The sequence below is a fragment of the Lipomyces chichibuensis genome (assembly GCF_038497645.1).
Source record: "Lipomyces chichibuensis strain CBS 12929 unplaced genomic scaffold V1513scaffold_7, whole genome shotgun sequence".
NCBI classification, from domain to species: Eukaryota; Fungi; Ascomycota; class Lipomycetes; order Lipomycetales; family Lipomycetaceae; genus Lipomyces; species Lipomyces chichibuensis.
In genome coordinates, this window is record NW_027117459.1 from 298,210 (window position 1) to 314,687 (window position 16,478).

The window sequence follows — 16,478 nt, forward strand, 5'->3', positions numbered from 1 at the left end:
ACACGGCGGCATCCCACGTCCAACTTGTTCAATTCAACTCCAAACTCACTTAATCTGTCTCAACTCACACTTCGACAAAAACACACATCCATCCAGAATGCTAGACATAAAAAGACCAAATGCAAAATAAAATAACCACACACCTGCAGCCTACACGCCAAATAGACACCTAATCTTCACGCAAACCAGCAGCTTATAAATAAAAATCATCACCATTCAGCCAAAATAAACATGCAACCACAATACCAATATAATGAAAATTCATGAAACGTAATTAGTTGATGCACCTTACTACCACAATCATCCATGCAATGAAAACAAATTAAAACAATTAAACACTATATGACTTTTAAAGCAAAACTAACACTGAAAACCCCCCAACAAAGACAAGATTCCAATCTAAGATATACTGCAATTATAACGCCATCGTGACCGTGACGCTCTGACTGTGGACTAACAAGGTCGGTGGTAGATCCTTACACCACAAATCAAGCTCCTCGAGGTATGCGATGGATTCTTCTTCTGATTGATAAGTATTCGCCATTGGCGCAGGCAACGTCGCGAACAACACTGCCGCTTCCCGAGATTGCGTTCCCATTAAATCGTTCAGTATGAGATGCTGAGCACGAGCAGGGAGGTCGTTAAACGACAGATATCGTTCATCATGGTACGGCGATGTGAAAGTCGACAGTGTGCGGGACAAGTTCGAGCTGCTTTCTCTAGTGGAAGGCGCAGGAGGGTAATCATCGGTTGCGCCAGCTGTCCCCGCAGTAGGTGGAATACGGGAATGTGATGCGAAGCGAATCGTCTTCTGACCATCCTCCTCGGCAAGGACTTCAGAATGTGGCATGGTCTGTCCGCTGAAATGCGGAATAGATCGTCGTGTTCGTGAAGATCCAGAGATAGAAGTAGCCAGCGATGATTGATGCGTGATTCTTGGTCTGGTGAGAGGGGTCTGCGAATCGACAGCGGAAGAATCTAGAGTGGACGGCTGAAATGACGCTTCAGCAGCGCTTCGTTCGACATCAATCAAGTTACGTTGCTGCTCTTCTTGTAAACTCTGCTTTGCCGACTGCGACGATTCGTGCGATGTCTGCTTGTACAACGTAGCTATCGACGATCCTGAACTTGACCCCAGCGACTTCTTAGACTGGGACGTGGTGCTAGGCGATAGATCATGGCCCTTGCCACGGCTCGAACTGCTTCCCACACCAGTGTCTTCGGTCGAATATCCAGTGTCAAACTCACCATCACCAGCAAGCTCATCTTCATCCACATCCTCATCATCAAACGTCGAAGGATACGCAACTTCCTCATCCGCCAGTCTGCTAGTCTGCATGCTAAATGACATGCCAATCTTTTGTACTTCGGTCATAGTCTGACGGCGCTTGCGAAGGTACTTCTTCAGATCGGGCACATCGGTTCCTGAAGCAGAGGCACTAGAACCACCGGCCGCAGCGGATACCAGCACTGATGGTCCAGCGCTGTTTCCAGGATGAATATCAAGTACAGCTGACGGAGCCAGTGCGACTTCTCCATTCAAATAGCTTATCGGAATTGGCTTTCCTCGCTCGATAAGATCAGCACGTTCAAGAAGTTGGCGCGCTTCCTGGAGTTCAATCCACCACGCCTCATTGCCAACAGTAGCAGTCACTTTACCGGTCTCGTCTGGCATACCATGAATAAGAGTTTCGTATGCTGGAACCGAACCATCTGACAAGCAGAACACGCAGATTTCGGCCTCAATTCGGAGATTATCCAGGAGAGTCTTGACACGACCGCGCTCTTCCTCAACATCTTCCTGATATTCGACAAAAACAACAACACGAGTTTTGTAGAATTTTTTCCATGCAGGAACTGTTCGCAAAATGGCACCAAGCTGAAGGATGAGGGTATATGTATCGAAATTTGTGCTCAAGACGCCGCCCTCCCCATTCGGCTCAAGAAGATGAGCAGACATTTGAATCGGCCACAAGTCGATATACTTCTTCTGACGATTCTCTTTCGGGATCCATGAATACGGCAGCTCAAGCTCGCTGAATCCACGAGCAATCGCAACATTGATCTGCATTGCTAATAGATCCTCGATGACGTTGACATACTGGGTGACTGACATAGACGTACCTGGCTTGATATTGTCTGTCGGTAAGCTGTCGATGTTGACTTTACTTTTAAACGAATGCTGTAGCAGTTCTGGTCGCGACTCGGCCTTGGTAGTCACAGGTGTCAGGCCACCAGCAGCCACACGAGCTCGGTATGAAGCAACATCAAAAAATCCAAGGACAGCAATGTTTGGTTTCATTCCACCGAGACCGGCCTGCATGACAATATTACGTGCGCCCCAGACAAAGTCAGGATCAGCCGCCATTTGAACAAAAGCTTTGACCTTGCTTATATCACGGAGCTTAATCCAGGCGCTTTGAAGCCGCTTCATTTCAGCAAGACCACCTTGAAAATCATCCATGACAACTACATGTCCAAGAATATACAGCGCACCTTTCTTCAACGAATTGCAGAAATGAATTAGGTTCCACGAAGATCGGGGATCGTGGACAAAAAGTAGGACCTGCGGTCGCCAGAACTTAACATGATCTTGGCGCAAACGTAGCAGATACTTGCGAACTTGGTGGTAAATCAACGACTGTGAGACATCACCCCAGGCCTTAGGCGGCGTGACATAATGAATGATGATGAACAGGCCAATGAGAACTCCGATGATGATACTGGCATAAATACCGTCGACGACAAACATTGTAGCAATGCAGAAAAGACCGCCGGCAAGCGCGGTGATGGAATTGAAGTAGTGGAATGACGGTCGGAAATTTGGCGCGCTACCAATTTTGAGCAAAAAGCAGGCAACGTTGGTAACGATAAATGTCATTAAAAAGGCCATTGTGACAAAGCTTGCAATTTGATTGATTGGCAACAATATCGTGGCCTGGCACAGCACGTATGTGATGATAACGGCGTAAATAGGTTCATCTCCGCGTTTTGTTCCCTGTTTGAAAATTCGAAGCTGTGGCAAAATGTCATCTCGAGCAATAGCTTGCAAGACTTTAGCAGCGCCCAGGATACCGACAATAGCGGAAAACAATGCAGTCGACATCTCACCAAGTAATATAACATACTTGGACAAGTTAACAGTCTGCAAAACTTGGACATCTGTGTAGAGCAGCTGGCGAGGAATCGATGCGCCCATAGCAATGATAACAATAGCGTAGAAAAAGAATGTCATCAGCAGACCATACAATGTTCCCTTGGGAATACTCTTTCCAGGAGACTTCAAGTCACCAGACATACTGGCGCCGGCGAAAATACCTGCTGTCGCGGGAAAGAAAATACCGAAAATAGAGCGGAAATTCTCGGGACCTGACATTTCACTACCAGCTGCGCCTGCCGTGAACATAGGCAATGTGTTGTTACGAAGAGTTTCCAGGGAAAGACCCGAATAGACGGTGTGAAACTCTGGCACGTAGTGCTCTTTGACGAAAAATGCTGATAAGGGAACCGAGAGTGTCGATAGTACTAGAATGACAAACAAGACGTACCCTGCTTTGGTAAACGCTGAGGATCCTAGCATGCATGCGCCCGTACAGAGCAGCAACAGGCATGTGGCGTAGAGAAATTCGAACCACTATCAATCAGTCAGGACCGGTGAAACTACTACGCCGTAAAATAAGGTAACATGCCCTCCCTTCCGGAAGAAATTGCGAGGTAATACCGTACTCATTTCCGAAATTCGATAAAATTGGCTCAACGAAACCGACAACGTTCAGACCAGCATTCAAAACCTGACCTATGTAGAAGACGATTCCAATACTGCCGCCGAATTCCGCCCCGAGTGACCGGGAGATCATATAATAAGCACCACCGCCGCGAACTGTGCCATTTGTTGCAATTGCCGAAATAGATAGCACAGTAAGAAGATCGATAACATATGATACTACGAGAATGCCTGTTGTGGCATGCTGGTTAGCCAACCGAGTTAACTATCTGATGCAGCCACAGCATTACCAATCATTCCAATGACTCCAACTTGGCCCAAGATAAACCCGAATCGCAAGAACATGAGGATTGACAGTACGTTCAAGGTTGTAGGAACAAACACCTAAGTCTCGTCAGTATATATGCCATGTCGCAGATAACTGAGCTGCATTTCACAAAACTCTAATGAACAAAGAAATGAAGCATGAGTTAGGTTGTCCATGCTTCCTCAATGCCGTCAGAGCCAACAAAGGCAGCTGCGAAAATCGACACGTACTCCAGAGAAAGTTCCCATCTTCGCAGACTCCTGGGACTGCTTTTCATCAGTGAAATGCTCCTCAGATGCGCGTCTCCGAGGGGAATAGCTCCCCCGCAGGCGCTGCCACAAACTCGGCGGCCCCATAATTGGGTAAATATCAAACTATTAAGGCAGTTAGAGTCCAGACAGACCCGCTTTGCTGGTATTTAGAGAACTAGATTAACAGTTCAGCAAAGAAGAGCCACCAATACAGCAAGAGACTTGCTAGAGGAAGCAAGCCAGGCTGGGTTCCAGACAACATTGTGTTCGTAGCAGCTAAACTTTCGGACGTTCCGCACCTAAATAAGATTTTAGCTTATCGCACATATTACAGCCGGGTAACGCAGCCTGAGCCGGATCTTCCAAAGCTCCTTGAGAATAATATTAGGAACAACTATGACAGATGGTTAATGATATTTTATTAATACGTGTGGAGTTTCTTGTATAATGTATATACGAATTCTCAAATAGCACCTATAGTCGTGTTTACGTGGAATGTAGTTGCAGCTCGAAGTGGTGAGCTTAACTAAAGTTGAGCCAGCAAGGGGGCATTTGGCACTTTGGAAATCGACACTACTTCGGCGAAAGGAGCTTTGCCTTAACTGACAGTTCATGCCATGTTATATGCCTTGTCACCGGACTGGTCAGTGACTCAGTGGTGTCAACAAATTATATTTCTGAAGAACTGGCGACGACAAAAAAACACAAAAAGGAATGGAGAACTGGAGTGTTCTTCATAAGAGCCTGATCAGAACTCCGGGCCAACGCACGTGCATGAGTTTATGCGCCGGCGAGCTTTTGCGGTTTCGTGCACTCAAATGAGTTTCCCAGTTAAGCTGACAAGGTCTAGGTGTGGATTAAGCGACACATGCGTAAATTATTGCCTGTGGTCCGGTCTGATTTTCGCGGTATCGTCATAGTTAAAGATCTCCGAAATCTGGGCACTTCCAAGCCATAAGCATACTTGGAATTGCAAGGCTCATCAGTCATCATATACTCTGATTCTGGCAGTTGAACCTGGTGACCGATACACTATAAACTCATGTATGTTAAGACCGTATCTACATTAGTAATGAGTTTAACAAGTGTACTATATATATAGTTTTAGAGCGCCAATGGGCCCAATCAAGCTGAGTATCCAGGTATTACCAGTTACGTTTTGCAAGCTTAATGTCGCTATCTGGTATCATAGCAGCATATTTGTCATTCGGCATCTGCAGTGTAGTTGAAAAATTTTGATACAAAACAATTGTCATCTACTACCCGAAGTCAATCTGACGATAGGTGCGAAGGTGTCGTTTTAAACTAACTTGATTATCCCTTTGGCCGGTAAATGGTCGACTAGGGTTTGCCATTACCGGCAAGAAACTAGGGTAATTATTGTCTAGTGGCGCTCTCGCCCCCACAGGATGATTTCCGTCACTTTTGCGGCCAACGCGTGACTCGCCGGAATTTCATGGCACGTGCCACTGTCATGCGCTAAACTCAATGTCGGAAGCTCCTTGTTTATGCCGCCACCCACAACTTTTGTGGCATATTCGCCATGATTTGAGTAATTGTATTTTTGTAACTCTCGTCTTGTGCAGAGCTAATTTCTTTTCATATTGATGTTCCCATAATCGCCAGTGTGACTTCCTCTGCTTATCCTATTTGCGAACTCTGGTTTTCCGTTATCGGCTGAATATTTTGTTATATTTATCCGATAGTACTTTGTTTACGAGCGATTACATCCCTACGTCAATAACGGCCTAAGTGGTTCTTGCCTCTCCCAGTAATTTTCGTATCATGACATCGCGGTCGATTGATATCCCACGACGGGTAAGCAGCGCTAATGGTAATGAGGGTTTTAGCGGCATTGCGAGCGACTCCATTGCATCGTCAGCTGCGTCTAGCAACTCCATGGCGACTGCTTCCTCCTCGTTGGACGGTCAGCGAGGCGCTCCTGCGCGTCCAGTATCATCGTTCCCTGCTACTCGTCTTGGTACCAATAACCAGCCGGTCCCGAATGGTGCTTCCTCCGCAGATATTCCCAGTTCTTCTGTGGCTACTGCTCGACAGGATGGTGTACAGATGCACCATCAGTTTGGTTCGGTCCCTGCTTCGTCCACAGCCGTTATGTATCCTAGTCCTATGAATCCGTCTCCCGCACGGTCATATTTTTCAGCGAGCAATGTTCCAGATACATCTCCAGCAACTACCGGGGTAAATGCGTCCGCCGAGTATGACTCTGGGTTTGTGCGTTCTATCGGTCGCCATCTCGTTTCTCCAAAGCCGTCGTCTCCTTCTCCATTCTCTAAGATCAACGTCGCGGATAAGAGCCACTCTAGCGCAGCGAGCGTGCTCAGCACATCTACCAAAGTCAATGGTGAAAATGCTAGCGATGGTGACGTCGACCCCAATTTCTATTCCTTATCACTACAAGGTGGCGATATTACTCGCCAGCTCTACAACTGGCAAAGAGAGCACGAGCAGAACTCAGAAGTCAGTTCAGCTCGACGGGGCCGTTCACGATCGTTTAGTGCAATGCCTCGACCTGAGCCCGAAGATGATACTCTCAATTTCCATAACATCAATATTCCCGGCGGTTTTCGACGAAACTACTTGTTGTCCAAGGCGAAGCAACAACAGCATCTGTATTATGGTGCAAGTGGCGATATCAATGGTGGGGAAGGAAGCACTTCAAATGATGACCTAGACGCCAATTTGAAGGTGGCACCCCCTCCTGCCCGACCTTTTTTAACCCGGAACTTCTTGGAGTTCTTGAGTGTATATGGTCATTTCGCTGGAGAAGAGCTAGAAGATGATGACGACTACGACGATGAGGAGGAAATGGAGGAGGATTATGGCGGTGCATCCTCAGTCCGAAGTATGGGTGACGAAGGGCTGACACACAGACTTCGACGACACCTGAGTCGGTCAAGCCGCGGTTCCGACGAATATGATGAATATGAGAATGCTTCTCTGCACTCAATTGACGAAGAGGCCGCATTGTTGACAGGCAAAAAACACGCTACTGCAGCAGGTGCTAGACATCATGGGCAGATAGTGCAGGACACTAGCGCTACGAAAGCTGTCTTGCTATTACTTAAGGGTTTCGTTGGTACGGGCGTTCTGTTTTTACCGAAAGCTTACTACAATGGTGGTATGCTCTTTTCCTCAGCGGTCCTATTCTTTGTTGCAGTCCTCACATATTACTGCTTTGTTTTGTTGATTGATTCGCGAATGCGGGTTCAGGCTAGTTTCGGAGGTTAGTGTTTTTCTCGTCATATTGCGTTTTGTCACCTGGTGCTAACGAAGCGGAATAGACATGGGTGGTATATTGTATGGCAAGAAAATGCGTCTTCTTATTCTCACATCCATTGTCCTCTCACAGATTGGCTTTGCCGCAGCGTATACCGTCTTCACATCTGAGAATCTGCAAGCATTTATTCTCGCTGTTACCGACTGCCGCGTCTTTGTCCCAGTCCGATATCTCATCTTTTTGCAGATGATTTTTTTCGTTCCACTTTCTATGGTTCGCAATATTTCCAAGTTGTCCGTCTCAGCATTGATTGCCGATTTCTTCATCTTGCTTGGTTTAGCATATGTGTACTTCTGGGATGGCAAGGTGCTGATCGACCACGGTGTCTCTGACGTTGCTGCTTTCAATAGTAAGGACTGGACTCTCTTCATTGGTACTGCCATTTTCACCTTCGAGGGCATTGGACTCGTGATTCCAATCCACGAATCCATGAAGCGGCCCAACCAGTTCTACTCCGCGATTGGCTTGGTTATGGCCATTATCACATTGGTTTACATTGGGATGGGTGTTATGTCATATGCCGCGTACGGCTCCAATGTTGAAACTGTCGTTATTCTCAACATGCCGCAGGACAACCGTCTCGTGAACTCTGTCCAATTTATTTATGCGATGGCCATTCTTCTCAGTACACCACTCCAGCTCTTCCCTGCAATCCGTATCATGGAGAACGCGTGGTTTGTCAAATCTGGCAAGCATGATCTTCGTGCCAAGTGGCAAAAGAACATTTTCCGTATGGCCGTTGTTCTCGTCACTGCGTTTGTGGCGTGGGGTGGTGCAGATGACTTGGATAAATTCGTCGCGTTGATCGGATCATTGGCCTGTATCCCACTAACCTACGTTTATCCTCCCCTCCTGCATTATCGAGCGTGCGCGACGTCGATGTTCAACAAAACCATCGACATCGTCATATGTGTCTTCGGTCTTGCTTCCATGATGTACACGACTGGTAATACGATTGCAAGCTGGGCTACTAGCACACCCGACAACGATTTCTTCAGATATTGTTCCTAGTTACGTACGGTCGGAATCGTAAGGAAGCAAAATATTGGGTTGTCGCACTATCTATCGCATCGGTTTCTGGTTGGGTTGGACTTTTATTAACTCGTTCGGTTGTATTGCTATCTCGAAAGTTTTTATTTTGTGTGTGAGATGCTCGCGACAATTTGCTTGCATGCGAAGACTTCTTGGTCTAGCGACATACATTTTTTTTGTGTAAATTTTGCATTTGGCTGAATGTTTCATTTTGCATTTGTTGTTCATGCGTTGGTTTGTATGTATTTAGGTATGATATGTTTGCGACTGCGGAGGATGTTCATAAAAGGTATAGTTTGTTAATATTCTGTGTCCCATCGATGATGAGTCTATATTCGCTGCAGCCCGGTTGGCTCTAAATCTGAAAAACGACGACTTTTCTTTTTTCCCGCATCAGTAACCTCCTGGCGATATGATAATCGAAACTGTATTATACAATCGATGAAGTTGTATCCAAAGAAGAGTATTAGTCGTCTACACCAATCTTTCCTCCAGCCAAACGAAAAAGTATAAAATCTTTTGATTTCTTGCCAATCTATAACCAACCGAGGACTAATCTATTTCTACTCTTCTATGTGTTCCGCGCCATTATACGCCGGCTCTAACACTTTCCACATGCACTCGACGCCTTCTTTCGAAAACCGTGCCAAGATCTCTGAAGCGATTGTCTCGAAGTTGTGGGTTGCGAGGGCAAGAATTGTGGGACCCGCACCAGAGAGACAGATGCCGAGGAGGCCGGGATGTGATTTTGGCGTGACGGATAGGAGAATCTCAGTTAAACCGGGGATCTAATGTCGTGGTTAGTGACAAGCATTGACGACTGTTGGAGAATATCAGAGATGTAGCATACCAGGGTCTTCCTGTATGGTTGGTGAACTTTGTCCTGCATTGCCTGGTATATCAGATCTGCGTCTGGCGGTGACCGAGTGAGCGCAGTGGTGAGAACAGCTAATCGCTGCAAATTGAAAATCTACTCCTCTTTCGTTAGGATACTAAGTACCATAATATACTACTTTGCAAACAGTCATACCATATCCTTCGCGCTGTACATTTTAGGAAGAACGCTGCGGGAATTTGCGGTCGACAGCTCGAAATCTGGAATGATTGCAATCGCCTTGACCTCCTTTGCCCATCCGAACTTGATGTGGTGGCCGATACCATTCGGCGGCTCAGGTGGTCTAAGACCAGTATCCACACCACCGGCTGGTTCAGGTAGCACTTCGCTCAGCGGGATCTCCTTCCGTTCCATATCAACCGGATCCAACTCCCTCAGATACGACCCAACAAATCCACCCATCATTGCCGCGGTTACATTATCTGGATGCCGTTCAATCATTAGACAGTAGTCCATCATCCGTTCCTTCGAGAGTCCAAGCTGTCCGATCGCGTTGGCAAGCATAACACCAGCAACTACAGCAGCACCCGAGGATCCAAGTCCACGACCTAATGGGATAGGATTAACAATATGCACAAGCGTTGTCGCAGGGAATGAGCGGATATCGTGGCATTTGAGCACGTAAAGCGCTGTTCGAGTAATCAAATTGCTGTCAGCCTCACGCGGAAGATCCTTCGCACCTTCGCCTTCATAGCTGATTTCGCAATTGTGTGGCACGCCCGAAAGAGAATCGTCGACTTTCACCCGCAGCTCTAGCCAAATTGAGAGTGCTAGGCCTACGACGTCGAAGCCTGGGCCGATATTAGCGGACGAGCATGGCACTTTGATAGTGAATGATCGTGGCATCTTCTCTATCGATATCTAGACGCTGATGGCACTCAATTAGTCGACTCCACCGAGGATTAGAATATAGCGCGATTGAATAACAGGGGAAGACGTACAAATGAGTGGCTGGATGTAGTATAGGCTGTATGTTTGCAAGAGTTGTATCCAATCTTTTATGTAGTCGAACACGGTGGGCCTAAAGTGGCCAGTTACCGTTGTGCTAAGGTCAGGTCTATCTAGCCAAAAAGTTAGAGCTGGGTCAGGTATATTTTGCGTTTGTATTTGAGGGCACACCCGTTGGGAGCGTGGCCAATGCTGACCCGGAACTGAGTTCAATTACTTTGCCCAGGTTAAATAGTCATCGTGAACGGGGGATTGGAAAAAAAATTTAGAGCGCATAACTTTGTTTGCGACTACCCAGCCAGTACTTGCTAGCTGCAGTCTCCTCAACGCGCCGGACAGCCTTTCTCGCTTCCATATTTATATTGTTGCTCTTCGATTCTGGCTTATCGTCGTCTCGAAGAGCGAGTGCGAAATGACGGCACACTTGCAAATCCTCGTCGTGGGTAATGGTGCCCGAGAACACGCTCTTGCGTGGAAGCTCGCCCAATCGCCTCTAGTTGACCACATCTGGGTCGCGCCTGGCAATGGCGGAACTGCTCGTGGCCTCAACAAGGTTGAGAACGTTTCAATTGACAGTGCGGACTTTTCGTCACTTGTGAACTTTGCTGTGGAGAAGAGTGTGGATTTGGTGGTACCTGGTCCTGAGCAGCCGCTTGTGGATGGCATCGAGACGCAGTTCAGAAAGAGTGAGTTCGCGTCCGGGCCATTTGATCTGGTATCCCTGTCTTGGACTATATACTAACTCTTGGTACATAGTCGGTATTCCATGCTTTGGACCGTCTGAGTCTGCTGCCAGAATGGAGGGATCCAAAACGTTTTCCAAAGACTTTATGAAGAAGCACAATATCCCAACTGCGGAGTATGAGGTTCGTGCCCATAACTAAACTTTGCCAAAAATAAGTTTATGTCTAACATATTCTAGAATTTTACATCCTACGAGAAGGCCAAGGCCTATGTCGAGTCGGTCGACCATAATGTCGTCATCAAGGCATCTGGTCTTGCTGCCGGCAAAGGGGTCTTGATTCCGACCTCGAAGGAAGAGGCATATGGTGCACTTAAGGAGATCATGGAAGACAAGGCCTTCGGGGATGCTGGTGACGAAGTCGTTGTTGAAGAATTTTTGGAAGGTGATGAGCTCAGTATTCTTGCTTTCAGTGACGGGTACACCGTGGTCGATCTCCCCCCTGCGCAAGACCACAAACGGATTTTCGATGGCGACAATGGCCCTAACACTGGTGGTATGGGTACTTATGCTCCTGCTCCTGTTGCTACGCCTGCGATCATCGACGAGATTAGACGTACAATCATCAAGCCCACTATTGACGGCATGCGCAAGGACGGATACCCTTTCGTCGGTCTTCTGTTCACCGGTATCATGCTTACCACGTCCGGTCCAAAAGTATTAGAATACAATGTCCGATTTGGTGACCCCGAGACACAGTCTGTGTTACCTCTTCTCAGCAAGGACACCGATCTTGCGGAGATTTTCTTGGCTTGCGTGGAGCACCGACTTGACGCCATCACAGTCAAAACTACCGGCCAATTTGGCGTTACCGTTGTTGGGTCTGCTGGGGGATATCCCGGCAAGTATAGCAAGAATGACGAGATAATTATTGATCCTCTCGAGAGCGATGACACGTTCATTTTTCACGCTGGCTCGTCACTGACTTCTGAAGGTAAACTTGTTTCCTCTGGTGGTCGAGTAATTTCTGCTTCTGCCGTCGCCGACACTCTCGAGGAGGCTGTCAAGAAGGCGTACGTTGGAATCAGCAAAATCCACTTGAAAGATATGCATTACCGAAAAGATATTGCTTACCGTGCATTTCGCGACAGGAAGCCAAAGGAAGAAGAAGTGATCACTTACGCGAAGTCCGGTGTCAATATTGAAAATGGAAACACCCTTGTAGAACGAATCAAGCCCAGCGTTAAAGCAACCGCTCGTCCGGGTGCGGATGCTGAACTTGGTGGATTTGGCGGTCTTTTCGATCTTAAGGCTGCTGGCTTCAAGGACCCGCTTATTGTTGCCGCTACTGATGGTATCGGCACGAAGGTGAAGATTGCGCAGCTGTCTGGGATCCACAATACAGTCGGTATCGATCTAGTCGCTATGAATGTTAACGACCTCGTCGTTCAAGGTTCCGAGCCATTGATGTTTTTGGATTATTATGCCTGTAGCAAGTTGGATGTCGATGTGGCTGCTGACTTCGTTAATGGTGTTGCGGAGGGTTGCCTGCGCGCTGGTTGCGCCTTGGTCGGCGGTGAGACTGCCGAGATGCCTGGTATCTACCACGGCGATGACTATGATGCAGGTGGAACGGCAATCGGCGCAGTGGAGCGGGGATACACTCTCCCTGATTTAGATGCCATGATGGCAGGTGACGTTCTTCTGGGTCTCGCGTCGGATGGTGTACATTCCAACGGTTTCTCACTCATCCGAAAGATTGTCGAACACGCTGGCTTGGCATATGATCAGGAAGCTCCGTGGGATCGTTCCACAACAGTTCAGAATAGCTTGCTTATCCCCACTCGGATATATGTCAAGACATTGCTGCCTGCTATCCGTGAACATCTGATTCTTGGTTTGGCTCACATTACCGGCGGTGGTCTTATTGAGAATATTCCGCGTATGCTCCCCAAGCATCTCGGCGCTAGCATTGACGCGACTACATGGGATATTCTCCCAGTTTTCAAGTGGTTGGGTAAGGCCGGAAATGTGCCTAAGTCCGATATATTAAAGACTTTGAACATGGGTATTGGTATGGTTCTTACTGTCAAACCCGAGAACGTCAAGAAGGTCGCAAAATTATTGGCCGAGGGCGGTGAGAAGGTCTACGTTATCGGAAATTTGGTCAAGGTCGCATCGGGAGAACCTCAGTGCGTTGTCAAGAACTTTGAGGGCCTATACTAAGTTTCGCCTGGAAAACTGAAGTATTTAGGTCCCTTACTCTGTATATTTCTCTGATAGTTGCTTGATTCGAAATTTTGTTATTGAGGGATTGACGGTATTTGCATTGCGGTATGTATCGATATGTGAAATAATAGTTTAGATATTTTTCTTTGAAATTCTTGGTCATATTTGTACATTAATACAACAACGTTGGCGTGCTTTTTATATTTGCAACATAGTTATGATTGTAGAAGTTATCATCATCATCGGGCTAGGGTGTTTTCACTGATGAGGGTATTGTACTACCCGCACATGCCAGGGAATCGATTGCAAGGAACAGGACCCGGGAATCAGACCCCTTCGATAATTTGGACCCACCAAGTTTATTGTAATTGCGATGCGTAAAGGTAGCGGCAACTAGAATATTGGGGCATTTATTGCCACTCCACCTGATCTTGCACTCTCAATGAACTCATTCACTGGGTTCCTGGCCTCTACGGTTCTTACGCTCCTCTATGTTGGAGTGCTCTACATACACCCCCGCAGTAGACCATCAGCTACAGTGTCTCGCAATGATGACGACGTGATAAAAACGAGAGTTACAGCAATTATGCTTAGTTCGGTTTTGTCCGGTGCTCTTACGGCATGGATCTTGTCGAACGATTGCTCGATATCTCGGGAGCATGCTCTAAAATCATTACGAATCTGGCCCATTCCGCCAGTCATGGAGTTGTTTAGATCCGGTTTGTTGATTACAGGAATATTATTTATTGGGCCTTTAGTAGAGAAGGTTGTGTTTTCTAGAGGATGGAAATATTTGAGGGCGGATATTGAGATTGCGTTGACCGGGTGGATTGGGTGCAGGAATTACATCATTGTAAGCTCACTGCTCAGATGATGTAGAGCTATGCGCTAATATTCGTTAGGGACCACTGACTGAGGAGTTTGTATTCAGAGTCTGCATTGTATCTATCGAGCTGGCGTCAGGAATGTCACCTTTAAAGGCAATCTTTTTGTCACCATTATACTTTGGCACCGGTAAGTACAACAGGTGAGATTTCGTTACGTAGCTGAGCTGACAAGTGTAGCACATGTACATCATGCGTATGAGGTCTACCTGGTACAACCCGATGCGCTTACATTCGCTCTATTAAGTTCCCTTTTCCAATTCGCATTCACAACTATTTTTGGCTGGTACGCGACCTTCCTTTTTCTCCGAACAGGAAGCTTCTGGCAACCATTCATCGCGCACGTATTCTGCAATATAATGGGTGTCCCAAAATTTGGGGCGATGTTAGAGGGGCCGCGGTGGTATACGCATGCATACAACGTGCTGTTGGTGAGCGGAACGATCGCATTTGGAACGCTACTGTTTCCGTTGACAAAGACTCCGAATGCTATTATATAAAGGATATAAAGGCACAGATACCCAAATACATACCATACCTAAATACAAAATTCTTTGAAACGCGCTTACATACATTCTTCTTATTTCAGATTTGGGCGTGCAAGTTTGGCAATGCAGCCCGAGAGCTGTAATAAAGTTCCCACACCGTCTAGAATTCTCATGTGAGTGAACCCAATTTCCTTTTTAAGGGTTAGTGAGTTAGCTTTAAACCCCCTTATTATCACATACCTTGATATATTCCATTTTCCTATGCTCATTTATCTCGTCCATATTCTTGATGACTCGGAACATAGTAGAGATAATATCAACCGCACTGTAGCCTTTGTCCCACAAATCCGTGCGCAAAATCTCCAGGGCAGTCTCAACTTTACCCTGATGGCATGCCTTCAACATGGCTTGAACAGACGTAGGATGCGGCGTGTCAACAATCTTAAACACATTTTCACCATTCACAAACCCAAATCCCGCGACCGTACTCTGCAAGTTATTGATGGCCTGTCGCATATCACCCTCCGCAGCAAATACTAACGCTGCCAATCCGTCGTCACTGTACTTGACTCCCTCGGCGTCGATAATCGTCTTCAATCGCCGGACTACTTGCTGATCGGTAAGTCTGGCGTACCGCAGAATCGCACATCGAGATTGCAGTGGCTCGATAATCTTGTTCGACTGATTGCAAGCAAATGCAAACCGAGTAGTTGACGCGTAAATTTCCATAGTCCGACGAAGAGCTTGCTGCGCCTGCGCTGTCATACTGTCCGCTTCGTCCAAGATCACGATTTTTTGACGGCCTGGCGGAAGATTGACATGTTTCTGCGCGAATGCTTTTATCCGGTTTCGTACTACATCAACACCTGTATCTTGTTAGTTCTTCAGGGAGCACATAACCGAATGTATTTGCGTACCGCGCTCATCAGATGCGTTCAGCTCCAAAACTCCTTCCTTATAATTGCTCCCTAGTAGCGTCCGCGCTAAACATAGAATAGATGTGGTTTTACCAATACCAGGCATTCCCTATTCAAAGCTAAGTATCAATTCCATGAGACCTGTTCACGAACTGATTTACCGATATGATAACATGGGGCATATTTCCATCTCTCGCAATGATCTTAAGTCTCTCGATCGTCTCAGTATTGCCAACTATGTCATCCAAAAAAACCGGTCGATATTTTTCCACCCTGAAATAGTCAATGAAAATAATCTCTGTACACTGTAAATATAATGTTCACATACCATGGTAACTCAGCACCATCAGTTGCATTGGATTTACCATTCACATATGCGAGAGGGAACTTCGCCGCGGCAGTGGATGATTCGCCAATTTCTGATGGCATCGTATCAGGCGCTAAATTCGCAAATAGTAAACCCAATCGCACAAACTTGGGGCCTAAAGAAATTGATAATCAGTACCTGGACAGCTTCTGCACAATTTCTTGATGCTCTAGTTACAGGTGGGAGAGAAACAACGCGTTCGTATTCACAACGCGACGGAGTCTGTGGCGGTGTCCCGTGGCCATGCTTGTTGCGGTGCCGGTAACGCACAAGACGTGTGCGCCAAGCCGCCAACAACTCCAAAACCTGTAGCGAACTGGGTAGATCATCATTAGGTATATTAGCAACAGGAACTAATAAATAATAATAGGCGCATATATGGGACTTAAGGTCCCCGAGCTGTACATTTTAATAAAATTCTAAATTTTTTTAAGTCAGCCTCGATATTCATTG

The 16,478-nt window shown here is 46.7% G+C and overlaps 6 protein-coding genes across 6 annotated transcripts; 3 read left to right on the plus strand and 3 right to left on the minus strand.

Annotated features, from left to right (window-relative positions):
• Positions 1-415: 415 nt before the first annotated feature.
• Positions 416-4,387, minus strand: V1513DRAFT_424033 (amino acid permease-domain-containing protein; the record flags this gene model as incomplete). The annotated part of the gene is made up of 4 exons (XM_066896065.1): positions 416-3,634; positions 3,690-3,955; positions 4,015-4,108; positions 4,262-4,387. 4 exons carry the CDS (start codon positions 4,385-4,387, stop codon positions 416-418), a joined length of 3,705 nt encoding a protein of 1,234 aa, XP_066754881.1.
• Positions 4,388-5,892: 1,505 nt separating this feature from the next.
• V1513DRAFT_411849 (transmembrane amino acid transporter protein-domain-containing protein) lies at positions 5,893-9,088 on the plus strand. Its single transcript, XM_066895739.1, has 2 exons — positions 5,893-7,529; positions 7,588-9,088. Exons 1-2 carry the CDS (start codon positions 6,068-6,070, stop codon positions 8,592-8,594), a joined length of 2,469 nt encoding a protein of 822 aa, XP_066754882.1. The 5' UTR covers positions 5,893-6,067; the 3' UTR covers positions 8,595-9,088.
• On the minus strand, positions 8,922-10,632 carry V1513DRAFT_440741 (GHMP kinase). Its single transcript, XM_066897410.1, has 3 exons — positions 9,646-10,632; positions 9,466-9,585; positions 8,922-9,403 (listed from the first exon to the last, which is right to left on the minus strand). The coding sequence occupies exons 1-3, from the start codon at positions 10,354-10,356 to the stop codon at positions 9,179-9,181; spliced, it is 1,056 nt and encodes a 351-aa protein (XP_066754883.1). The 5' UTR covers positions 10,357-10,632; the 3' UTR covers positions 8,922-9,178.
• Positions 10,633-10,731: 99 nt separating this feature from the next.
• Positions 10,732-13,565, plus strand: V1513DRAFT_440749 (phosphoribosylglycinamide synthetase). Its single transcript, XM_066897411.1, has 3 exons — positions 10,732-11,144; positions 11,215-11,324; positions 11,381-13,565. Exons 1-3 carry the CDS (start codon positions 10,871-10,873, stop codon positions 13,364-13,366), a joined length of 2,370 nt encoding a protein of 789 aa, XP_066754884.1. The 5' UTR covers positions 10,732-10,870; the 3' UTR covers positions 13,367-13,565.
• A 142-nt stretch (positions 13,566-13,707) lies between these two features.
• V1513DRAFT_396917 (uncharacterized protein) lies at positions 13,708-14,905 on the plus strand. The gene is made up of 3 exons (XM_066895396.1): positions 13,708-14,222; positions 14,272-14,383; positions 14,434-14,905. Exons 1-3 carry the CDS (start codon positions 13,812-13,814, stop codon positions 14,751-14,753), a joined length of 843 nt encoding a protein of 280 aa, XP_066754885.1. The 5' UTR covers positions 13,708-13,811; the 3' UTR covers positions 14,754-14,905.
• V1513DRAFT_440754 (P-loop containing nucleoside triphosphate hydrolase protein) lies at positions 14,537-16,329 on the minus strand (the record flags this gene model as incomplete). The annotated part of the gene is made up of 5 exons (XM_066897412.1): positions 15,987-16,329; positions 15,820-15,931; positions 15,659-15,767; positions 14,982-15,607; positions 14,537-14,932 (listed from the first exon to the last, which is right to left on the minus strand). Coding segments are annotated over exons 1-5 (1,042 nt in total), but the record flags the coding sequence as incomplete, so codon positions are not given.
• Between the last annotated feature and the right edge of the window lie 149 nt (positions 16,330-16,478).

Coding starts and splice junctions, on each gene's coding strand:
- V1513DRAFT_396917 (XM_066895396.1), top strand. CDS start 13,812: ATGAACTCATTCACTGGGTTCCTGGCCTCTACGGTTCTTACGCTCCTC. Junction 14,223..14,271: donor GGTGCAGGAATTACATCATT/GTAAGCTCACTG, acceptor AATATTCGTTAG/GGACCACTGACTGAGGAGTT. Junction 14,384..14,433: donor ACCATTATACTTTGGCACCG/GTAAGTACAACA, acceptor TGACAAGTGTAG/CACATGTACATCATGCGTAT.
- V1513DRAFT_440741 (XM_066897410.1), bottom strand. CDS start 10,356: ATGCCACGATCATTCACTATCAAAGTGCCATGCTCGTCCGCTAATATC. Junction 9,586..9,645: donor TGTACAGCGCGAAGGATATG/GTATGACTGTTT, acceptor AAAGAGGAGTAG/ATTTTCAATTTGCAGCGATT. Junction 9,404..9,465: donor AACCATACAGGAAGACCCTG/GTATGCTACATC, acceptor CCACGACATTAG/ATCCCCGGTTTAACTGAGAT.
- V1513DRAFT_440749 (XM_066897411.1), top strand. CDS start 10,871: ATGACGGCACACTTGCAAATCCTCGTCGTGGGTAATGGTGCCCGAGAA. Junction 11,145..11,214: donor CGAGACGCAGTTCAGAAAGA/GTGAGTTCGCGT, acceptor CTTGGTACATAG/TCGGTATTCCATGCTTTGGA. Junction 11,325..11,380: donor TCCCAACTGCGGAGTATGAG/GTTCGTGCCCAT, acceptor AACATATTCTAG/AATTTTACATCCTACGAGAA.
- V1513DRAFT_411849 (XM_066895739.1), top strand. CDS start 6,068: ATGACATCGCGGTCGATTGATATCCCACGACGGGTAAGCAGCGCTAAT. Junction 7,530..7,587: donor GGTTCAGGCTAGTTTCGGAG/GTTAGTGTTTTT, acceptor GAAGCGGAATAG/ACATGGGTGGTATATTGTAT.